Consider the following 20,102-nt stretch of genomic DNA (forward strand, 5'->3'; position numbering starts at 1 on the left):
CAAGGATGGCACCCAGTGTCTGTTTGAGGTAGTTGGGTGGTGCCACTAAATGAAATGGAATGGGACAGAAAGGAAGAGGTCCTTTTTAGTCACATGGTTAACATTGCCTAGTAGGCAGCCTGGTGGAGCCTGCAAGTACTCAGATGAATGTGAGGGCTTGGACCCAAAGAAGAGATCTGAGCTGGGGAAATAAAACTGGGATCCATCCATCGGTATATGAATCTCACTAGAAATCATAGGCCTAGAGGATCTCCCATTGAAGTGACTATTTATGGCAAGGGGAGCCCAGGCCTAAGCTCTGTGGGATATAGCCTTCAGAGCTAGAAAAACAGGAGGAAGAAACAACAGAAGCCCAGGAGCATGTAGTGAGGTGGTAGGAAAAGCTAGAAAGGTATGCATGCGGAAGTCAGACAGTAAGTTATTGGGAAGGTCTGGCCAATGGTAAGGTTTGGATTGGACTTGATGGCACATTAAAACTTTAGAAGCAAGGCAATGCAGATAGCAAACATACATGTTCATCATAACAATTCAGAGAAGTTATGAAACCGATGAAAACGGTAGCCGAGTATAAATGAAATAATGAAATGCACCAGGCACATGCTATTTCTCCACAGTGGGAACATAATTATTTTCAACCGCTCTCTCTCAAGCAGCCCATGGAGTCCATTTACCACTGGAGTTTTCAAACAGTGTCCTATTGAGGAGACTATGCCAAAAGTGCTTTTCTTCTCACCATCCTGTTAAGAACTGCTTGGTTAGAGAAGCCTTTGGTCAACCTCTGGATTTCAGACAAGTAGCTGCTTCTTTTGAGTGCAGTATAAGGTCCCCTTCTGCAGAAGCAACGATGTTCTTGTACAACAAAATCACCCTTCTGTGATTTTTTTCCCCTTGTGGAACAGACTGGCCTCTGTGCTATTCTCTGAAGAAAGTATCTGGAGCCACTCCCTCCCCCTTACATTCTCAGTTGGAAAAAAAATAGCCCGATGAGCTGTCCCTTTCATACTGCAGGCCTGTGGCGTGGTGAGTCAGCTTCAGACTAATTCAATTAAACACCTCCAGCTGAATCTGTCAAACATCTTTTTTTTATGGGCCCAGATTTATTTTGTTAATAGGATCAACATATGTTATATACAAAGGTAACCATTAAATAATTATAAACAAATAATTTCATCACTTACTCCCAGCCAATTTTGCATCTCCTGCCAGATACAAACCATTTACTTTAATAAATTTACAGTAAGCAATTTGCATAAAACCGTTGAAAGTGGGGATATTTTCAAAGCAGCTGCTTATGTGTTGTGATTAGCAAAATCTCCCCATCCCCCACTCCCACCCACACAAGCCATTAGTCATTCCTTTGAATTAATACATTGAAGGCCTCTGTTAAAATTAAAATATTATCTCCTAATAGAGAGACAAATGAAGCTATTAACATTTAGCTTGAGTTAGTTGATTGAATTCCTTAATCACTTAGCAAGGTCCTTTGTGAAAGGAACCCAGCAGCTGTTAAGTCTTGAGGAGGGGAAAGGAAAGGTCCAGAACATTCCCTAGGGAGGAAAGGCAGGATTGGGGAGTTCTGTGCAGAGCTCTAGTAAGCCAGAGACTCTTTCTGAAGCACTGGAAACTCAGGTGCAGGGGAGATGTGGCCAAAATACAAAGGGTGGGATCATTTCTAAAAGGCAAGAAAAGCCATTAAAAGCAAATCGCCTTTACTGTTAGCTCCACCAAGATGCAGCTAGCTTTGTTCAGGTACACCCTAATGAAAGTGGTCACTTCCTTATGTTTTAGAGAAAAGTTCCACTGCACCATGGGGGATCTTACCAAATGAGACTGAGCCTAAACTGATTTCACTCTTCAATTTGTGACTCATTTTTTTGTAGCCATACTTTTTGTTTTGCTTTGTTTTAAACTATCAAACAGCATTCTCTTTTGTTTTTAATTTTCAAGACAGGGTTTCTCTGTGCAGCCCCTGGCTGTTTGGCACTCACCTGCAGACCAGGCTAGCCTTGAACTCAGAGATCCACCTGTTTTTGACTTCTCAGCTCTGAGATTAAAGGCATGCACACTATGCCCGCCCATAAAACATTCTTAATGTGTAATATGCAGTTATTGAAAGATCTCCATAAAGCTAATGTCAGTTCTAGGTTTGAATCACAAAGGTGTTTCCAGGCTCTTAGATTTTTTTTTTGATTTTTTTATTATAATTTTATTTTTCTTGATATTTTATGTATTTACATTTCAAATGTTATCCTTTTACCCTCTCTCCCAGACCCCTCCCTCCCCCAACTTCTATGAGGATGTTCCCACTCCCACCCACCCACTCCAACCTCAATGTCCTGGCATTCCCCTACTTTGGGGAAACGAGCCTTCACAGGACCAATGGTTTTTCCTCCTATTGCTGCTGGACAATTCCATCCTCTGCTACATACACAGCTGGAGCCGTGGGTCCCACCATGTGTACTCTTTGGTTGGTGGTTTAGTCCCTGGGAGCTCTGGAGGGTCTGGATAATTGATATTGTTGTTCTTCCTGTGGTGTACTATAGTTGTCTAGTGTTATTCTTCTTTCTTTCACTTTTTTTCATATGCACTTTGCCACTTTAACCACTTTTTAGTGTACAATTCAGTAGCATTAAGTACATTCACAAAACAAATTATTTGTAGAAAATTTTCAAAAACCCAAGCCAGAAACCACGTATGCTTCAAAGGACATTTCGTTTCCGTCTCCCACTGGTCCATAGCATCCTTCATTCTACTTGCCATATCTGTTCCTTACTTACCCTTTTTTCCCACTTACTAACAGCCCAGGTCTTTCAGCAAGCAGACTGACTCCAGACAAATGTAAATAAAGATGCACAGACATAAGATATACATATATAATTATTTTTAACATTTGGGTGGTGAATGTGCCCAGCAGACTTCTGACTCATGAGCTTAAAAGAAATGAAGTGTTTTATTGTGTCAAAGGTCTCATGGTATAGAATTTACCCATCTGACCATGCCAAGAACAGAGTCTAGTCTTGTCAACCATATGCAACACATCTCCATTGTTTGATTTTGCATTTTCCTGATGATTGGTCATGTTAAACACCTTATTATCTGCTATTTGTTTCTTCTTTGAGAAATACCCATTCAAGTCCTTTGCCCTTTTAAAACACAGGACTTCTTTACATATTCTAGATAGTAAGTCCTTATCCTATATGATTTTAAACATTTTCTCCCTTTCCCAATGTGTCGACTGTGTACTCTGCTGTGTAGGTGTTGGTCCTATGTAGTGTCATTTGTCTGGTTTTGCTTTTGTTGCTTGTGCTTAGAATATGACGCATTAACTTTTACATCTCTCAGCACTGTACTTCCCTTTAGGTAATGTGGTTGGGTTTTCCCCTTCATTTCCACTCCAGTGTTCTCTAGCAGGTTGTTTAACAGTGCTGTTGGCTGACTGCTATTGGTTCCCTGACAAGACACACCCATCTACCTTTTTTTTCTCTTTTTGGATTTGTTCCCAAGCACAGTAATGGGAGGCCCATGTGAGAAGGGCTGTTTTTTTTTTTTTTTTTTGATTGCTTTTTCCTCGAGGGTGGTGCTAGAAGAGTGTATGGGTGGCTTCTTCTCCCATCTACTTTTTAAGTGGGTCTGGTGGTCTTTGAGCCAACAACGGGTCAAAAGGCAGGCTGTATCCAGACCAATGAGAAGCTCCTGGGTTCCGAATGGATCTTAATAGGGACATTGAATTCTTGGATGGCTAGCATCTGCCTCATTGTCCTCTTGGTAATGACCCTCTTGTATTGTTGGTCAATGATCAGAAGGTGCAAAAGAAACCTTACCCCCTTACACTTTTAGTGGCTTTAATCCACCGGAACAACTTGTGCCCAAGGCCAATAGAACATAGCCATTCTCCCTTTGTAAAAAGAAAAAAGGGTTGGGTTTCCTCCAATTGTCTGCCCCTCTCTGTCTCCTCCACTATTTTTGTTTTACTCTCTAGTTAACTTTGCATAGAACAGCTTCACCAGTAGGACCCGTGAGGAGGATCCAGGCACACTCTTCTCATTGGCGAGTGCAACAGCCTTTTCCCTTGCTCTAATCTGTGGGTTTGTAGATGTAGAAGGGAGGTGGGTGGGTGAAGAGTTTGGCCACAGTCTTCCTTCTGCACTTCACATACCACCGCTCGCTTGTGGACGCACAAACACACACTCACACACACACACACACACACACACACACACACACACACACACACACACACACACACACACACACACACACACACACACACGCCTGTTCAGTCAGTCCCCTTCTCCCCGTGTCTTCCATCAAGATGACAGGTGCTGGAGAAAAAGGCTGCTGGAATCAGCTGGTAAATTACAGTAGTAATCTGAACCCACCCACCCGCTGCCTTTGCACCAGGTTTCTCGGTCACTCCTGCCAGGGAGAAAAACAAACGCCTCCAGAAGGAGGGGGCACGGGGAGCAGGAGGTGGGAGGGGCGGCGGAAGGTGAGCCTAGGAAGGTGGCCCAGCGCCCCTTCTGCCCGGGCCCCTCCCCGTGCTCCCTTAGGGTGTCAGTCTCGGCTCCGCTTGCCCCCACTCCACCCTCCTTTCGAAGGGATTGCCTTTTTTTTTCCTCTGCGGCGGCGGAAATGACAGTGTGGTGCTGCGGTGGTGTCATGGAGCTGCCTCTGGACTGAGAGGCGAAAACTCTTTAAGTTTAGCCCGGGAGACCTAGACGCCGGAACGTCCCGGTCTCCGTGCTGTCTCCCGTGGGGCGCGCGGGCTGGCGGATCCCGGCTGCTGCGCGGCGGCAGCGGCGGCGGCGGCCGCAGCGGAGAAGGCGGGCGGCGGCCTAGAGTGGTGGTGGCGGCTGCGGCGGCAGCGACAGCGGCCCGGGAGCTTGCGCGGGAGCCCGAGCCAGCTTGCTGTGGAGGCCAGCGAGCGCACGGCGCTTCCCGGCGCGCGTAGGAGATGGCTGACACCCGGGAACAATATGGGTAAAACGCGTCCCCTCGCCGAGGCCCGGGGGTGGGGGGTGGCTAGTGTCGCCGCCCGCGCAGGGCTTGGCCCCGGCCAGCTCCTGCTGCGCTCTTTCAGGTGCCGCCGGACCAGCTGCGAGGACACTCGGGGTTGGGGGGGGGGGACCAGACGGATGGGTCCTCGAGGCTCAGGTGGCAGTGGCAGGGTCCGGTTGTCTGTCACGGTAGTGACCCGGACTCTGCTATTGCCTCGTGGGAAGGAGTTTGGCCTCCAGATCCCAGGCTGGGGAACGGCCTGAGGCCTCCCGCTTGCCCAGGCCGAGCCAGGGGAAAGCAGTGGAGCGGCTTAGCTCTCCTGGCGCCTAGGCGCAAGTCTGGGAAAGGGCGCAGCCGCCTTCCCACGCTCCCGCAATCCACGGCGTCCTCGGCCCGGGCGGCGCCCGGAGGTCGGCGGTTGGCTCAGTGGTGCTGGCGCAGCAGCCAGAGATGCCGTGGACACCCTGCGGGCAAGAGCCCGGGAGAAACTTAATCCCCCCTCCCTTGTTTTCCCCCTGCTGGGGAAGTGATCTTCAAGTCTCTGTCTGGGTGGTTCTTTATTTCTGGCCTAGCTGTAAAAGCAGCGCTGTTGGGGGGAAGAGGGAAAACTTGAGTGTGTCCACAGGACACACTGCGACTGAAACAGAGACACGGGAGCCTTTTTCATTTCGGGCTCCTAAGAATTACTGTAACGTTACTGGTGATGGGCTGGCTTAGGTTGTTTCGCACTTCACGTGCAGCATATTATTTATTTATTTAGGAGGCATTTCGGTTTAGAGCAGGAAATTAGGATCCCGGGATGGTTGGACTCCTCACTTTCCCCTCTCTCTTCACTATGTGCTGTCACTATTCTGCCTCTTAGCCCTGCCTCCCATCTAAGCTGCCACATCTCTCCCAGAGTCCCTGCACTCTCAGCTTTTCTCTGTCGACCTGTGCACATCCCAGCAGTGCAGTTTCTTGCTTTTCAATCACTTTGAATTTTTTTTTGAAGATTCTGGAGGGTGGGGCTGGTGAATGGCATTAGTTGTTTGTCTCTGAGGAGTATTTATGAAGTACATTGGAAAGTGTAATAGGAGACAACTATTGTGTGGGGATTAATGAGATTCTCAAATTGGACCATAAGGGCTGACTTTAATCCCACTCCATTTCCTCTCCGAAATCGAATCAGCTCTGACAATATTCCAATAGAAGATGGAGTTGGCAAACGAAGAGTTCACACTCTTGCTCCCTTCTGCTTAGGGAGCTTTTGCTGTATCCTAGATTCCTATCCCAGCACCCCCACCTTTTTCACCTCCTCCCCACTCAGCACTGCCCCGAGGGAGAATCGATCGTTGCTATTTTTATATATTCCTGCTCAATCAATTAGCTTAATACAGACGCATAATATGAATTAGATTTCTCTTGATTGTTCCTTACAAAACTTGATTCATGTGGTTGAAACACAAGCCTAGGAGCCTAGAAGATCAGAGAGTTCATTCCAAATGTGACGTTGCATTGGCTTTATGGCCTTTAGACATTTGTATGACCTCTCTTTCACAGATGCTGCACTTGCATAAAAGGCATAATATTGTGTACTGGGTATTGTGAGTATTGGCTTGGTCCTTTGAAGATAAAAGGATTCTATAAACCTTGGCATTATACTTTCCAATGAAAGCACTTCATTTATCCCTTAGTGGGTTACTGGATTGACTGGATATAAATGGGAACACTAATTTACACAAACCTTAATTTGCCCTTATTAGTTCCCTTGAGATTCAAATTATCATTGTAATTTAGATCTTAAGTCAATTTGTTTCGCAAATGTATGTGCAACTGAATGGGAACATATATACAATTAGGCATAGAAAGTAATGGTGATGATTTTAAGTCGAGTCATAAATCATATTGAGTACACTTTACCCTAACAGTCTGAGTCAGACTCATTTGAATATTCAACCTCACCCATTTTTTTAGCCTATGCGGGGGGAGTTAGTTAATGCCCAATAAAAAGTGCCACAGATAACTTTAGGTCTGGCTATAGAAGCACAATTAGCACCTAGCAGCCATGAGTCAATACTTTTTAAAGCACCTTTAATGCGCAGACACCTCTGCTGGCTGTGTTGAGGGAGGTCCTGCACTTGACCCAGTATTTTGGGCTCATGTTTGCCCTATGCTAAACTCTACTTACATCTCCAAGGCTCGGATCAGGTCAGGGTGCGTGATGTGTGGAGTAGGGAGAGAAGTTACAGGACATGAAGGGCTGTCTCTCCTATTTACTTTCATGACTCCCGGGATTCCTACCTAGCATGTTGTACCTTGCAAGACCACTTCTGAGAGGCACTTGCTGCAAATGAGTGGCTTGCTTGCTTCACAAACATATCATCTGAACAGTGCAAATTGACTTAGATAAAATTGGTTTGGTTAATCCCTCCTCTAAGAACAGGGCAACTTGCTCCAACTTGCAGGCCTTAAAATAGTGCTGGTGGAGTGTCATAATTGCATCCAAGTAGTGTTCCGAGTACTGAGCCTTTCCATTCCCTCCTCCCATAAAATCTGCTGACACGGCAACAATTAGGAGGGAGACTACAGAAGAATGCTTTTGTAATCACTCAACAAACCTCATCGTCTTGATGAAGAGTGAAGAACACTGTCTCTGATTGTTAGGTCCCTTAGAACTAGAATTTCTCTTTCTCAACAGGGATGTAGAACCCCAAAAGACAAAGTCAGGGATGAGGCATACAATTATGTCTCAGGTGACTGTTTTTAGAGATAACTGTTTGGCTTTGTCTGTCTGTCATACAATCTTTCTAGATTTTCCTAAATTTCTAGATATTAGCCATGGGACTCAGCTGCTAGAAGAGGTCTGAGGGGATAGGAGGATGCTCCAACTCAATTTAGTATTATTGACTTTTTGTTCTGTCTTCTATGCAAAAGAAAGCTGTGTCTATGATGTGCGTAGTGTTCTGACATGAAATACTATATCATCAAGGTGTGAGGTATAATACGTTCATGATGGATAGAACACAGTTCAAGAGGTTTGAAAGACAGTCACTTAAATTTTAACAGTTCTTTATTTGCGTGCCTATGACCATGTATATGGTACATGCATATGTGCCATAGTGTACATGCAGAGGTTAGAGGGAAACTTGTGGAAATCTACTCTTTCCCTCCACTGCATGGGTTCTGTGGATCTAACTCCGGCCACCAGTCTGGGTGGTTAGCAAGTTTACTTGCTGGGCAGTTTCACTAGCCCTAAATATAGTCACTGTTTTTGAAAATTAGGTACAAAATATGATATTGTGCTGTCTGTATTTCCGGATCCTCAACAAATACATTGATCGTCACTGAGCGGTAACAGAGGAGGCCAGCAAACGGCTTCTCTGTGTGTTGAGCCACAGTGAGAAGTTCAGATGAGCAGTGGCAAGAGAAGATAGTCCTACGCTGTTGTCTGCTCTGTGCAGACCGTTAGCACCCTTTATCCTCACTTCTTGCCTTCAAGGGCCAAGAATCTCGTCGCCATCCATTTTCATATATTAAAACTCTACCCAAAGTTGTCTGTGGGCTGTAGAAGTCTGTTCTGTGGCTTTTTCTGCCTGCTGCTTTTTTCATCTTTTTATTCTTTATGACCATAGTCACGTAACATTTTTGATCGTCAGACTTCCAGAAAGTCTATAAACCTGGCAGAGGGATTTTGAGGAAAAAAAAAGTGACACGATCCCACTGTCAGTTTCTCCATGAGCTGTTTGCCTGAATAGAGTATACACTACGATGTTGGTTCAGTGTAACTGGGTTAGAAAAGTGTGGGTTCTTGTTTCTCCACAGCACTCTGACCTGCCTGACCTTGGGCTTTGTCTCGGTCTCTTTCTGCAGGTCAGACTCCTCTGGGTGAGGATGAACAGTATCCTCTGGCTCTGCATCATCCTCTTACAGAGACCAGATGATCTGATAAAAGCCCATTCTAGAATGACAACTCATCCTGACATCTAAAATCCGAATATTTTCCAATTTGCTCTGATAGGAACATAATATGTAGGCATAGAAGACAACGCTACCTTAAGGCAGCAAAGTGTACGTGTGTGTGTGTGTGTGTGTGTGTGTGTGTGTGTGTGTGTGTGTGTGTGTGTGCAGTCCAGAGATAGAAAAATGGTTTATAGTCCACAATCCTCTATCACTTCGTCTATAGCCTTTTGTTCAGGGTTGCTAGGATCCATGTGGTTCCGGGGAGAGTAGAAGCTTGATTTCAAATAGGCCTCTGTTTTCTGTCTCTTGTTACTGATCAGAACTTGGGGTCCTCACAGCCTAACATTCAATAGAATGCCCTACATACATATATTACAAGGTTTTATTATGGGAAGTAAAATGACTGCCCATGCCAGTAGGACACTGAATACTTTAAAATCACTGTATATTTAAAATGCCGTCATTGAAAAAAAAACCAGAGGATTGAAATTCCATCTTAAAATGGATGAAAATCTACACTAGTAGCCTAGGTAAATAAGGCTGTTTGTTCTTCATTTGTTTCCCAGTCTTACAGCTCTGCCAGGGGAATCTGCGTTATGAATCATACTTAACAATTCTTGTCAAACATTATAAGTTACCTCAGCAAATCTATTTTTGGTTACTTTGATTAATCATTTTAAAATAATATTTTTAGTCTGTGAAAATTTTATACATTTATATAATGCATTTTGATCATACTTTGATTAATCTTTTGTATTTGAGGCAGATTAGGACTTTTGGTTCTGTTATTTTTATGTTTTAATATTTGTGATGACTGAATTATATAAAACACTCAAAGTGGTAGATTTAGGAGCTGTTTATTAGAAAGGAATAACATTCAATTCATGTATTATACAATCCTATACTTCTTAGCCTGACTAGTTACACTAAGTAGGCCTTAATGCCTGTTACTGTTAGTCAGGAACTGAATCAGTTCTCTGTCCTAGCCAGTAATCAACCTTCGGTTCTGAGCTCTTGCAGTATATGATGAGAGCCTCAAAGAAAACACCAGAGGGACTAGAGAGATGGCTCAGCAGTTAAGAGCACTGACTGCTCTTCCAGAGGACAGGGGTTCAATTCCCAGCATCCACATGGCAGCTTATAACTTTTTGCAACTCCAATATTTGACACTGTCACACAGACATACTTGCAGGCAAAATATCAATTCACATACAAATAAAAATAATTAAATTGTTAAGAAACAGAACAAAGAAAACACTAGAAATAATTCTTCCCTCTGAAGGACCATATGGAAACCTTAATGGTAAGACATATGAGCATCAGAAACACCACAGTTAAAACTGTGGTTTTCCTGGGATTGTTTTCTATCATGTCAATAATTTGTTTGTGATGAATTTCCAAGTGTTTCTTGCTTGGAAAAAAAGTGTTCTGGGTGTATTGTGTGTGAATGTGTGATGCAAGTAAATGTAATTTTAAAACAGGTTAATTTATTTTATCCTCATGGGATCATCACAAGGGAATATGCAATGCATGCAGAGGGTGCTTTTGAGCTAAAAGATAAAGAAGCTGTGGTCCAAAGAATTTAAATGTTTTACCTGCATTATAAGCTAGTACTGTTAGATAGAAGACTTTAAGAAGACGTTAGTAAAAGAATGAAATAGTGATTTTTTTTAAAACTATAACTACTATACAGATATATTATTATTTGAACTAATTACCATTATTGACCACCTACCTAACCTCCATTTTGCTTCTATTTTGTGTTCTCATCATATAGAATATAAAGAATTCTATGCATTGGCTATCCTTTTTCTTTCTTTCTTTTGTTTTTTTTTTTTTTTCAGAGCTGAGAACCGAACCCAGGGCCTTGCGCTTACTAGGCAAGCGCTCTACCACTGAGCTAAAAACCAACCCCTGCATTGGCTCTCCTATGTCAGATTTATTTCTCACAGTTGCTGTGTAACTGAAGCTGGCTTTGGAATCATTATGTAGACCAGGCTGTCCTTGAACTAACTTGTGATCTTCCTGTTTCAGCCTTCCAAGTGCTGGGTTTACAGCCATGTACCAACATCCAAGGGGCTTCAAATGAGCTTTTCTGAACTTGAAGGAGTCATCCACTAGTCAAAATGTTCTTCGATTTGGTAGTTTTCTTTTTTTTTTTTCTTTTATTCGGAGCTGGGGACCGAACCCAGGGCCTTGCGCTTGCTAGGCAAGCACTCGACCACTGAGCTAAATCCCCAACCCCTTAGTTTTCTTTTTCAGGTCTAGAAGATGTTTTCATTGGTTGATACTCATAAGGCATTCCCCTCCCCTTTAGTTGTTCACTGGAACATTCAATAAACCTTCCTTGAGGTACAGCAAGTAAAAACATCTACTGCACTTCACATCAGCCTAGACAAAGGACAGTCATACACTTGTGCGTCTTGTCGCCTTGGTGATAATGCTTATCACTTCTTAGCCTGACTAGTTACACCGGTGATTGAGAGTCATGCTTTTAAGAGCTAGTTTATAGCATCCAAGGTATCTTATTTGCATGATAATAAATAGAAAGAACTCTATAATAATAGGATATCTGATCTAGAAAGCATCTTAAAGGAACGCCTGGTGATTCTAGTTCAACTTGAACAGTATTTTGTACTTGAAGAAACAGACTAAGCCAGGACTTGTTTGGTCATACTCCAAGGAAGATGGATAGTTTCTAGTATTTTAAGGAAAGTCTCATGAGAAGTTAATGCTAATATCGTGAAAGGTTAAAGCTAATATCCCAAGGAATAGTTTTTGTATTATTTTTAAAGATAAAAATGCAGCTCTTTTCTCCATCTACAGCCCAAAAGGTCAGGCTTAGTTTCACATTTGTGGCTTTTATGGGAAGAAGGGTAGACTGTAGCTCCCCAGGGAGAGAGTAAGAGTCCAGAGCCATACTCAGAAGATCTAGACGATGAAAACTAGATAGGCTATTAGCTGTTGGGATAAGTAGGCATTTAGTTATGTTCAAATGGCATTTGAAATAATAGAATTCTGTCAAGTGCAGATCACAGCTACTTGATCATAACTCTTGATCAGAGTTAGCTAATGCTAGATTTGGAGGGCAATACTTGACTCAGTTTTTCATCTTGTAAAGGCAAAACGTGATGTGTTTTGAAATCTTAATCCTCTTCCTTTTAGGTAGGAATGATGGTGCATGACTGTAATTTCAGCACTGAAAGGCTGAGGCAAGAGGAGCCTAGCCCAGGTTATTCAGTGAGCCCCTGTCTCAAAAGAAAGAGAAAGAGAGTTGGGAGGGAGAGGCAAACCCTTTTTGTGTTTCTATAGAGGCACACACAGCATTTTAATGCATCACCAATAAGTGGTAACTCCATCCTTACTCTCTCTTCCTACTTTTTAACAAAGCTCAGACTGAAGAGGATAGACTGTGAAGATAAACCATGCAGGAAGAATGTTCTAGTAGAAAGAGCAAAACCATACACGTTTGTTTATACACCAGTAACTAAATTATTTGGAATGGAACTCTTAGGTTGCAGGCACAAGGATATTTATTTCTTAAGATGTCAGTTGTTTCTACCACTTTGTACATTTCGTTAATGCATTTGTGACAAACCATTGTGTTTTCTGGAGAAAGCGTCGTGATTATCTGCCATTGGGTCATACACATCAGATTCACATTCTTTTGCTGTCTTTATAACCCTCTAAATCTAAGCTCTTCAATTTTCAAGACTTTCTGAAGTTACACTTTCTCATTGTTTTGTTTTTGTTGTGTCCTTTCCTCTGCTAAAGTATTTTGTGATAAAGGTAGGAATTAAGTGTTTTAGCAGCAATTTAAATATTTTAAGTGAATAAGAAGTGAGGCTTAAGAATTTTCTGACACGTGTTGACACATTGTAGATGTCTCAGAGCATCCCAAGACCTACATAGGGAATCAGTGACCTAGAAAAAAGGAAATAAGCTATTCAAGCTGGGAGTGATGATACTTGTTAATTCCAGCACTAACCAGGTGGAGGAGGAGAATCAGGAGTTCAAGGTCATCCTTAGTTACCTAGCCAGTTCAGGGCCTGCTGAGATACAAGACACCCTATCTGGAAAAAAATAAAAGTAAGTAATCCAGTAGCTTATAGTCACTGCATAATCACACAGTTTGCAACATACTGATACTATACAGTATTAAGCTATATTAAGTCTAGAGTTTGATTTGACTTTGAATCTCTTTTTAAAGATTGAGATGTGGTTTACATAGCATAATAGTCACCATACATACCATAATAGTATACAGCCCAATTGTTTTTAATATAGTAAAAAACTTGTGCAGCCTTCACCACTATCTAACTCCAGAACATTGTCAAAATTCCAGAAAGAAAGTCCGTCCATATTCGTACTCACACCCACTTCTTCCTTCTTTTAGACCTTGACTGCGATTATGCTTCTATTCCTATGATGTTCCCTATTGTAGGCATTTCATATAAAGGGACTCACACAATATACTACATTTCTGTACTGGCTTCTTTCATTTGGAAATCTATTTTAAAGGATTGTTCATATTGCAGGTGCTATCAGTATTTCCATTCATTTGTATAGCCAAATAATACTCTATCCTAAGGACAAACCGTGTTTTGATTTTTCATGTATCAGATGATGGGCTTTGGTTGTTTTGCTCTTGGCTTCCATGAATATTGCTGCCATGAACGTTGGTGTGCATGAGCTTTTGAATAAACACATTTTTGATTTTATTCAGTTCAGACCTAGGAGTGGAATTGCTTGATCAGATGGCAACTTCACATTTAACTCTGGAGGAAATGCCAAACTATTTCCCAAAGCAGCTGCACCATTCTGCATTCATACTAGTAATATACGAGGGATTCAATTTCCCTACATCCTGGTAGACACCTGCTACTTTCCTCTGTTTGGATGCTCTGTATTATTATAGTTGTTCTATTGTGTTTATTTGATTTGCATTTCCCTAATGGCTAATGATGTTGGATATCTTTTCGTGTGCTTACTGGCTATTTGTTTATCTTCTCCGGAGGATCCTTTGCCTTTTCATTCTGCCAATGGTGTTATTTCTAGCCCTAAAGGTTTAAATTTGGACGAAGGAAGTAGCATTTATCTTTATTGGTTAATTGTGATTTTTCTGTGATCTAAAAAAAAATCCTGCTGTCTAATCTAAATCATGTCAGATTTATATGCATCTTTTCTTCTAAGACTTTTGCTGCTTTGATGCTTAGATGATTGGTCCATCTTCATCTTTAGACTGAGGGGTTAGTTTTGTAGCCCAAGATCTCACTCTGTAGTCCGTAGTGGCCTTGAGCTTTCTTGCAATGACGTTCCTCCTGGCCCCACCCGTCAAGTGCTAAGATTGCAAGCACACACTACCATGCCTGGTTTTAATGGTTTTTCTGTGTTGTGAGATAGGTTTCTAACTTCATTTCTTGTGCATGTCAGGATGAAGTTTTCCCAGAACTATTTGTTGAAATTATTCATTCTTTGCCGAATTCTCCTGGAACCTTTGTCAAAAATGAGTTGGCTGTAAATGCACAGGCTTGTTTCTAGAGGGCTTTTCTTCGACATTGGAATATTTTCTATGCTATTTGTAAGCAAATATGACCTTGAACAAATTACATTATTTGTAACGATGGTACCCAGTTTTTAAAGGAAAGTCTAAAGACAATAGTTGGTCTCGTAATGATGCTTGGGTAGCAATGGACGTAGGGAAGTGGAGGATAGCTGCAGACATGGCAAAACAGCGCTAATGACAACCAGGAGTCCTAAAACACGAGAAATGACTGAACAAATGTTTGAGGAACTCGCAAAAATTATTCAATTCCTCAAATTGGCGAATGATGTTACTGCGTCATAATAAAATAAAATGGAGTGCCCGGCATGGTAGCACATGCCAGCCATCCCATCATTTGTCCGGTGGAAACAGGATGCTCAAGTGTTAGGGGTCAGCCTCAGTCTGACATTGTTGATTGTAACTAACTTATCTTAACTCACTGCAGTTCTATAAAAACATCATAAGTTGTGACTCATTTAAATACCTTTCTGTATTTTGTCTATCCTTTCTTTCTTTCTTTTTTCCTTTTCTTTTTTTCGGAGCTGGGGACCGTTGTCTATCCTTTCTAATATTTTCTTTTGTTTGTGTTTTGGGTTAAACTCTACTGTTATGGACACCTCCAAGAGTCCTTTGAAAGCTATGAACACTGCTCTTCTGGTGACAAATGCATATGGCATTCTACGCTTGCAGACATTTTCTAGGAGGCCCAGAAACCTCCTAGTTAAAAATTCCCAATTTGACTTTATACAAGGTTCTTTGGGACCCAGAATGTGTTTCCCAATTTAATTTCATAAGCGAGGTTTGAGCGCCATATTGATTTGGGAACACATTTTAGGGATTCATATGAAATTGAAGAGGTACTTCTCCATATGGAAGAGGTTTTTTAAAGATTTATTTTATGTATGTGAGTACACTGTAGCTGTCTTCAGACACACCAGAAGAGGGCATCGGATCTCATTACAGATGGTTGTGAGCCACCATGTGGTTGCTGGATTTGAACTCAGGACCTGTGGAAGAGCACTCGGTGCTCTTAACTGCTGAGCCATCTCTCCAGCCCCAATATGGAAGAGTTTATACAGCACCCTCTTAGGACAGGGAAGCTGTGGCACCTTATCTGATTCTATCTACACATGAACACGTAAATGTGACTGTGTGCGATGCTTCTGACCGACCTAGGTAGTTTTCATCACAGACATTGTGGAATGCTTGAAGCTCCGAAAGAGATTGTAATAGAAGTACAGTGTCAGATGTAGATAGACCGAGAGGAAGGAGTCGGAAAGAGGCAGAGGGTTCCGAGGGACAGAGAGACAGAAATAGAAGCGGAAACCGGCCCTTTAGAAATGCTCTTGTGAATAGTCAAGATAACTTCGGTGAAGGAGGTGGGATGATGAGAATAAAGGTGTAGGAGACAAAGCACAGGCATTGGTATGACGGTGACTTCAGCTCTGTGTTTGTGTTTCTGGTTGACTTGCTAATGCTCTGTGCCTCATTTCCCTAAGTATATGATGGGTCTAGTAATAATACCATATTCACAGTCCTGAAAGAATTTAATGTACATAAAGCGCTCAGTACTCAGAACACATCTAAATAATCAATGAATACTAATGCACCTTCTTACTTTTGGTCTGAGCAACACATTATTGGACATTATCGAATACCAACTTTGTGCCAGGCATAATCATGCTATGAATAAAAATACAAAATTGTTGTTCTCCAGGAGAGGAGACAATTAGTAGGAAATACATATATGTGTGCTAATGTGAATGTTCTAGAAGTGCCCAGTATTTGAAGTAATAAACACTTTCTAGGATTGGATGATAACATTCACCATTTAAGGAAATGTTGCATTTTTTGGCAAGGATGGTTCAGCGAGTGTAAGTTCATTTATGGCCATGTTTAATTTGACTATCAGATGAAATTATCTAAGGAAATAGTCCTTCCCTGTGTGGAAATTGTAATCTTTCTTCTCTAAAGGCATATCCAATTATTAGGTTCCTCTGCAAACATATGGATGAATATGTTTAAGTACCTGAAAATTATAAAATAAAAAAATAACGTTTCATTTTTAAAAAACATATAAGCAAACCTTTTTGAACAGGGTAAAACTTTTATAAAGAAACCCTTCCATTTATAGCCCAATTTTTAAGGCTCAGGAAATACCTGGTTAGTTTCAGTACATTGAGTGGGTTTGATTTAGAAACATCTTCCATGAATACATTTATTTCACTTAAGTGCTAGATATAATTGCACTCACTATTTGTGATTCCCATGAGAAGGTTATGCACATATTACTACTCACTGACAATATTTGAACAAATACCACTGGAAGAATCAAATTTTCAAGTCCTGATGAAGATTTCTAATGCTAGTGAGAGGAACAAGACTCCTCAAAACCAAGAGATGCCCTTTTCTCTTTTATTAATAGCACGGACAGTTTCAGCCAGGGAGACATGCTTTCTATTGAGAGCTAACTCAGAATGTCAAAGACTCAGAGCAACATCTGTATGTCCAACTCCGAAACGACCATGCAAAAATGGACAAAGCAAAAAACTCCTTAGCTCTGTCACTTGGGACCTTTTTTTTTTTTTTACTCCCCTGTCTGCATGAAAACAAAGGTTACCAGAGTGAACATTTTCTGGCTGTTCAACTTACAATTTCCAGGTAGATCTTGATTTTTATCTAGTCATGTTTTAGAAAGCATGGGGAAAAAAAACCCACATGGGAGACAAGTTTTGCAACAGGCAAGTGCTAGTTGAACAAATCTGTAACGAGAAACCCAGATAGAAGCAGAGGTGCAGTTACTGATTAAGTCCATAGTTGAAATTCTTCCCTATTCAACCTGACCAAATGAAAGAGTTTCCGAAGGTTAGCGATTGAGAAAGTGAAAGGGAAAACCATCATCTTTTATCTCTAATGACTCAGCTTAATGGAGATAGGATGAAACCGATTTCCATGTGTGCTAATATAAAGTAATTCAAGCTCACACTCTAAGTAAAATGGATCATTCTGCACTGAAACTGCATTTTCCCAAAGCTGTCTGTCTTTTATTTTTTTTTTCCATGCAGGCACTTGGAATGGAATCATTTCAGAAAGGAGAGAGCTAGTTTGAAATATAGCCCTGTTTTCCTTCCACTGGATGTAAAATAGGAGCAGCCCTTATATCTTGCCTTGACATGAAATAGAGAACAATATTGGAGAATAGGGATTGAGAAATTTGTGGGGCCTCCAACTCATCGCAGTCTCAGAGAAGAGATGCCAGGGGAGAATTTAGGAGGAAATGATCCATGCCGAGCGTGGGAGCTGGAATGGTAATGTTAATCAGGAAACGAAGACATAGAGGTAGCCACTTGCTTCTGCTTATTAGTGAAGGAAAAGAAAAAAAAAAACAAACCTCAGGCAAGTGTCTAAAACAAGGCTTGAAAGAGAGTGGGGTGCAGAAAGACTTCCTGATTAATTTCCCAATAATTCCTATTGCTTAAGCATCCCTGGGGAGTCTATCAGGCTGAAAGTCTCCATTGGTTACAATATAATTATTCTGCAATCACTTTTCCTTTGGAAATACTTAATGACTCTTACTTTGTGTTACTTGCAGGTGAGAGCCCAGCCTCTGCGGTTCTTAATGCCTCAGCAGGATTATTTTCACTAAAGATGGAAACACTGGAGTCTGAATTGACCTGTCCAATCTGCCTCGAGTTGTTTGAAGACCCCCTTCTGCTCCCTTGTGCTCACAGCCTATGTTTTAGCTGTGCTCACCGCATCCTGGTCTCAAGCTGCAGCTCCGGTGAATCCATTGAACCCATTACTGCTTTTCAGTGTCCTACATGCAGGTATGTTATCTCGCTGAATCACCGGGGCCTGGATGGCCTCAAGAGGAATGTGACCCTGCAGAACATTATTGATCGCTTCCAGAAGGCTTCAGTCAGTGGGCCCAATTCTCCCAGTGAGAGCCGTCGGGAGAGGACTTACAGGCCTAGTTCCGCCATGTCGAGTGAGCGAATTGCATGTCAATTCTGTGAGCAGGACCCTCCGAGAGATGCTGTAAAGACATGCATCACCGTGAGGTCTCCTACTGTGACCGGTGCCTTGGGCCACACACCCCAACAAGAAACCTTTCACGAGCCATCGCCTGGTGGAACCAGTTTCAGACACACATCTTCGAGGGATTACCTGTCTGGACCACGAGAATGAGAAGGTGAACATGTACTGTGTATCTGATGACCAATTGATCTGTGCCTTATGCAAACTGGTGGGTCGTCACCGAGACCATCAGGTCGCTTCTCTGAATGATCGATTTGAGAAACTAAAGGTAAGCAGTATTCCCTCCCTCACAATTCTCAGTTAGTACGTAGTTGTACAGTTAGCAAGGTCCCCAATAAACTGGCTCACTTTTTCTATAGGTCAAGTAAGTCAAGTTATTTTCTTCGGGAATAGCCTACTCGCTGCAAGCTTCTCGGGGACTTATGTATTACATAAGCCAGCTTGTGTTTATGTATTTATGTGCAGTTCTGGGGAAGGAAGCCCATGGTGTACTTCACCAGGGTAACAGCAGTCTTTCTCCTTTGTGACCCATTGTGCATTATCTATCTTTGCTACGATCTTTCCACCTCGTCTATTCAGTACATGAGTACCTGTGTAGGTGTACTGCAATTAGCATGTGTGTTAATTTGCATACATTTGGGTGGGTCTCTGTGGAGGTGTGGGTGGAGGTGTCTGAGTATATCTATGCAGACGAGAGATCTGTGGAGGACATTAGTATATGCGTGTGCTGGCAAGGTCTGGGGATGTGGCTCAGGGATAGAGTGCTTGCACAGCAAGTGCCAAGTCCCTGGATTATAGCTCTGGTTTTGCGAGAGACAACAACAACCACAATACCTCATCAGGGCAGCAAGGAAAGCAATGCTTGGCATTGGCCACTGTGAGTTGCCAGTGAGTACTTCACTTGGAGCTAGCTCTTCTACCACAGATCACCAACCCAGGAGGGGTACTCCAACACGGAGTAGCGTAAAATGACAGCCATGGCTATGGAACCTACTATTTGAGTTTGTGCCTGGCTTTGTTAGCGTAGGCTCAGGCTAACACACTTGTTTACAGGCCCCATCTTCCAAGTTTCTAGTCTCTTTGTGCTCAGTGGGACGTTGTGTGAAGTTACGTTACATAACATTTGTTTGCAAGTCCAAGTGCCTGTTACCTCACTTTGATGGTCACGAAAGTCAGACGTAGCCAAGTGTTGGATTCCTGTTGCTTTCCTGATCTGTGGTATAATTTTTCTCAAGGAGGAAGCTACTTGACACAGATTCCAGACTAAATAAAATGCTTAGTGCTGGCTTTGGCAGCGCATACACTAAAATTGGAATGATAGAAGATTAATTAGCATGGCCCCAGTGCAGACATGACATGCAAATTTGTGAAGCATTCTATATTTTTGCATCATCAGAATATATTGTATGGAAAAAAGTATTTTCAATGAAAAAAAAGGTTTAAATTTGGTAATATCTCAGGACTTCTGGAGGATTAAAACCTGTATTGTACATTAGATGCTGTTATAGAAAAATTAAATGTGTAATTGCCCACATTGTTGTATAATTTAAAACAATTGTTACTTCTACCAGAACTATTATAT

The 20,102-nt window shown here is 42.0% G+C and overlaps 1 protein-coding gene and 1 non-coding gene across 2 annotated transcripts in view; both read left to right on the top strand.

Moving 5' to 3' along the window:
• The first annotated feature begins 4,462 nt into the window (after positions 1-4,462).
• Mid2 (midline 2) overlaps positions 4,463-20,102 on the top strand; it is a 97,837-nt gene continuing 82,197 nt past the window's right edge. The window contains 4 exon segments of the mRNA XM_032889799.1: positions 4,463-4,980; positions 18,075-18,536; positions 18,539-18,565; positions 18,568-18,788. Coding sequence (XP_032745690.1) covers positions 4,977-4,980; positions 18,075-18,536; positions 18,539-18,565; positions 18,568-18,788 — 714 coding nt within the window. The 5' untranslated portion in view covers positions 4,463-4,976.
• LOC116889437 lies at positions 19,800-19,906 on the top strand. Its single transcript, XR_004386399.1, has one exon. It is a non-coding gene; the product is annotated as a U6 spliceosomal RNA (small nuclear RNA).

Source organism: Rattus rattus, chromosome X (assembly GCF_011064425.1).
Source record: "Rattus rattus isolate New Zealand chromosome X, Rrattus_CSIRO_v1, whole genome shotgun sequence".
NCBI classification, from domain to species: domain Eukaryota; kingdom Metazoa; phylum Chordata; class Mammalia; order Rodentia; family Muridae; genus Rattus; species Rattus rattus.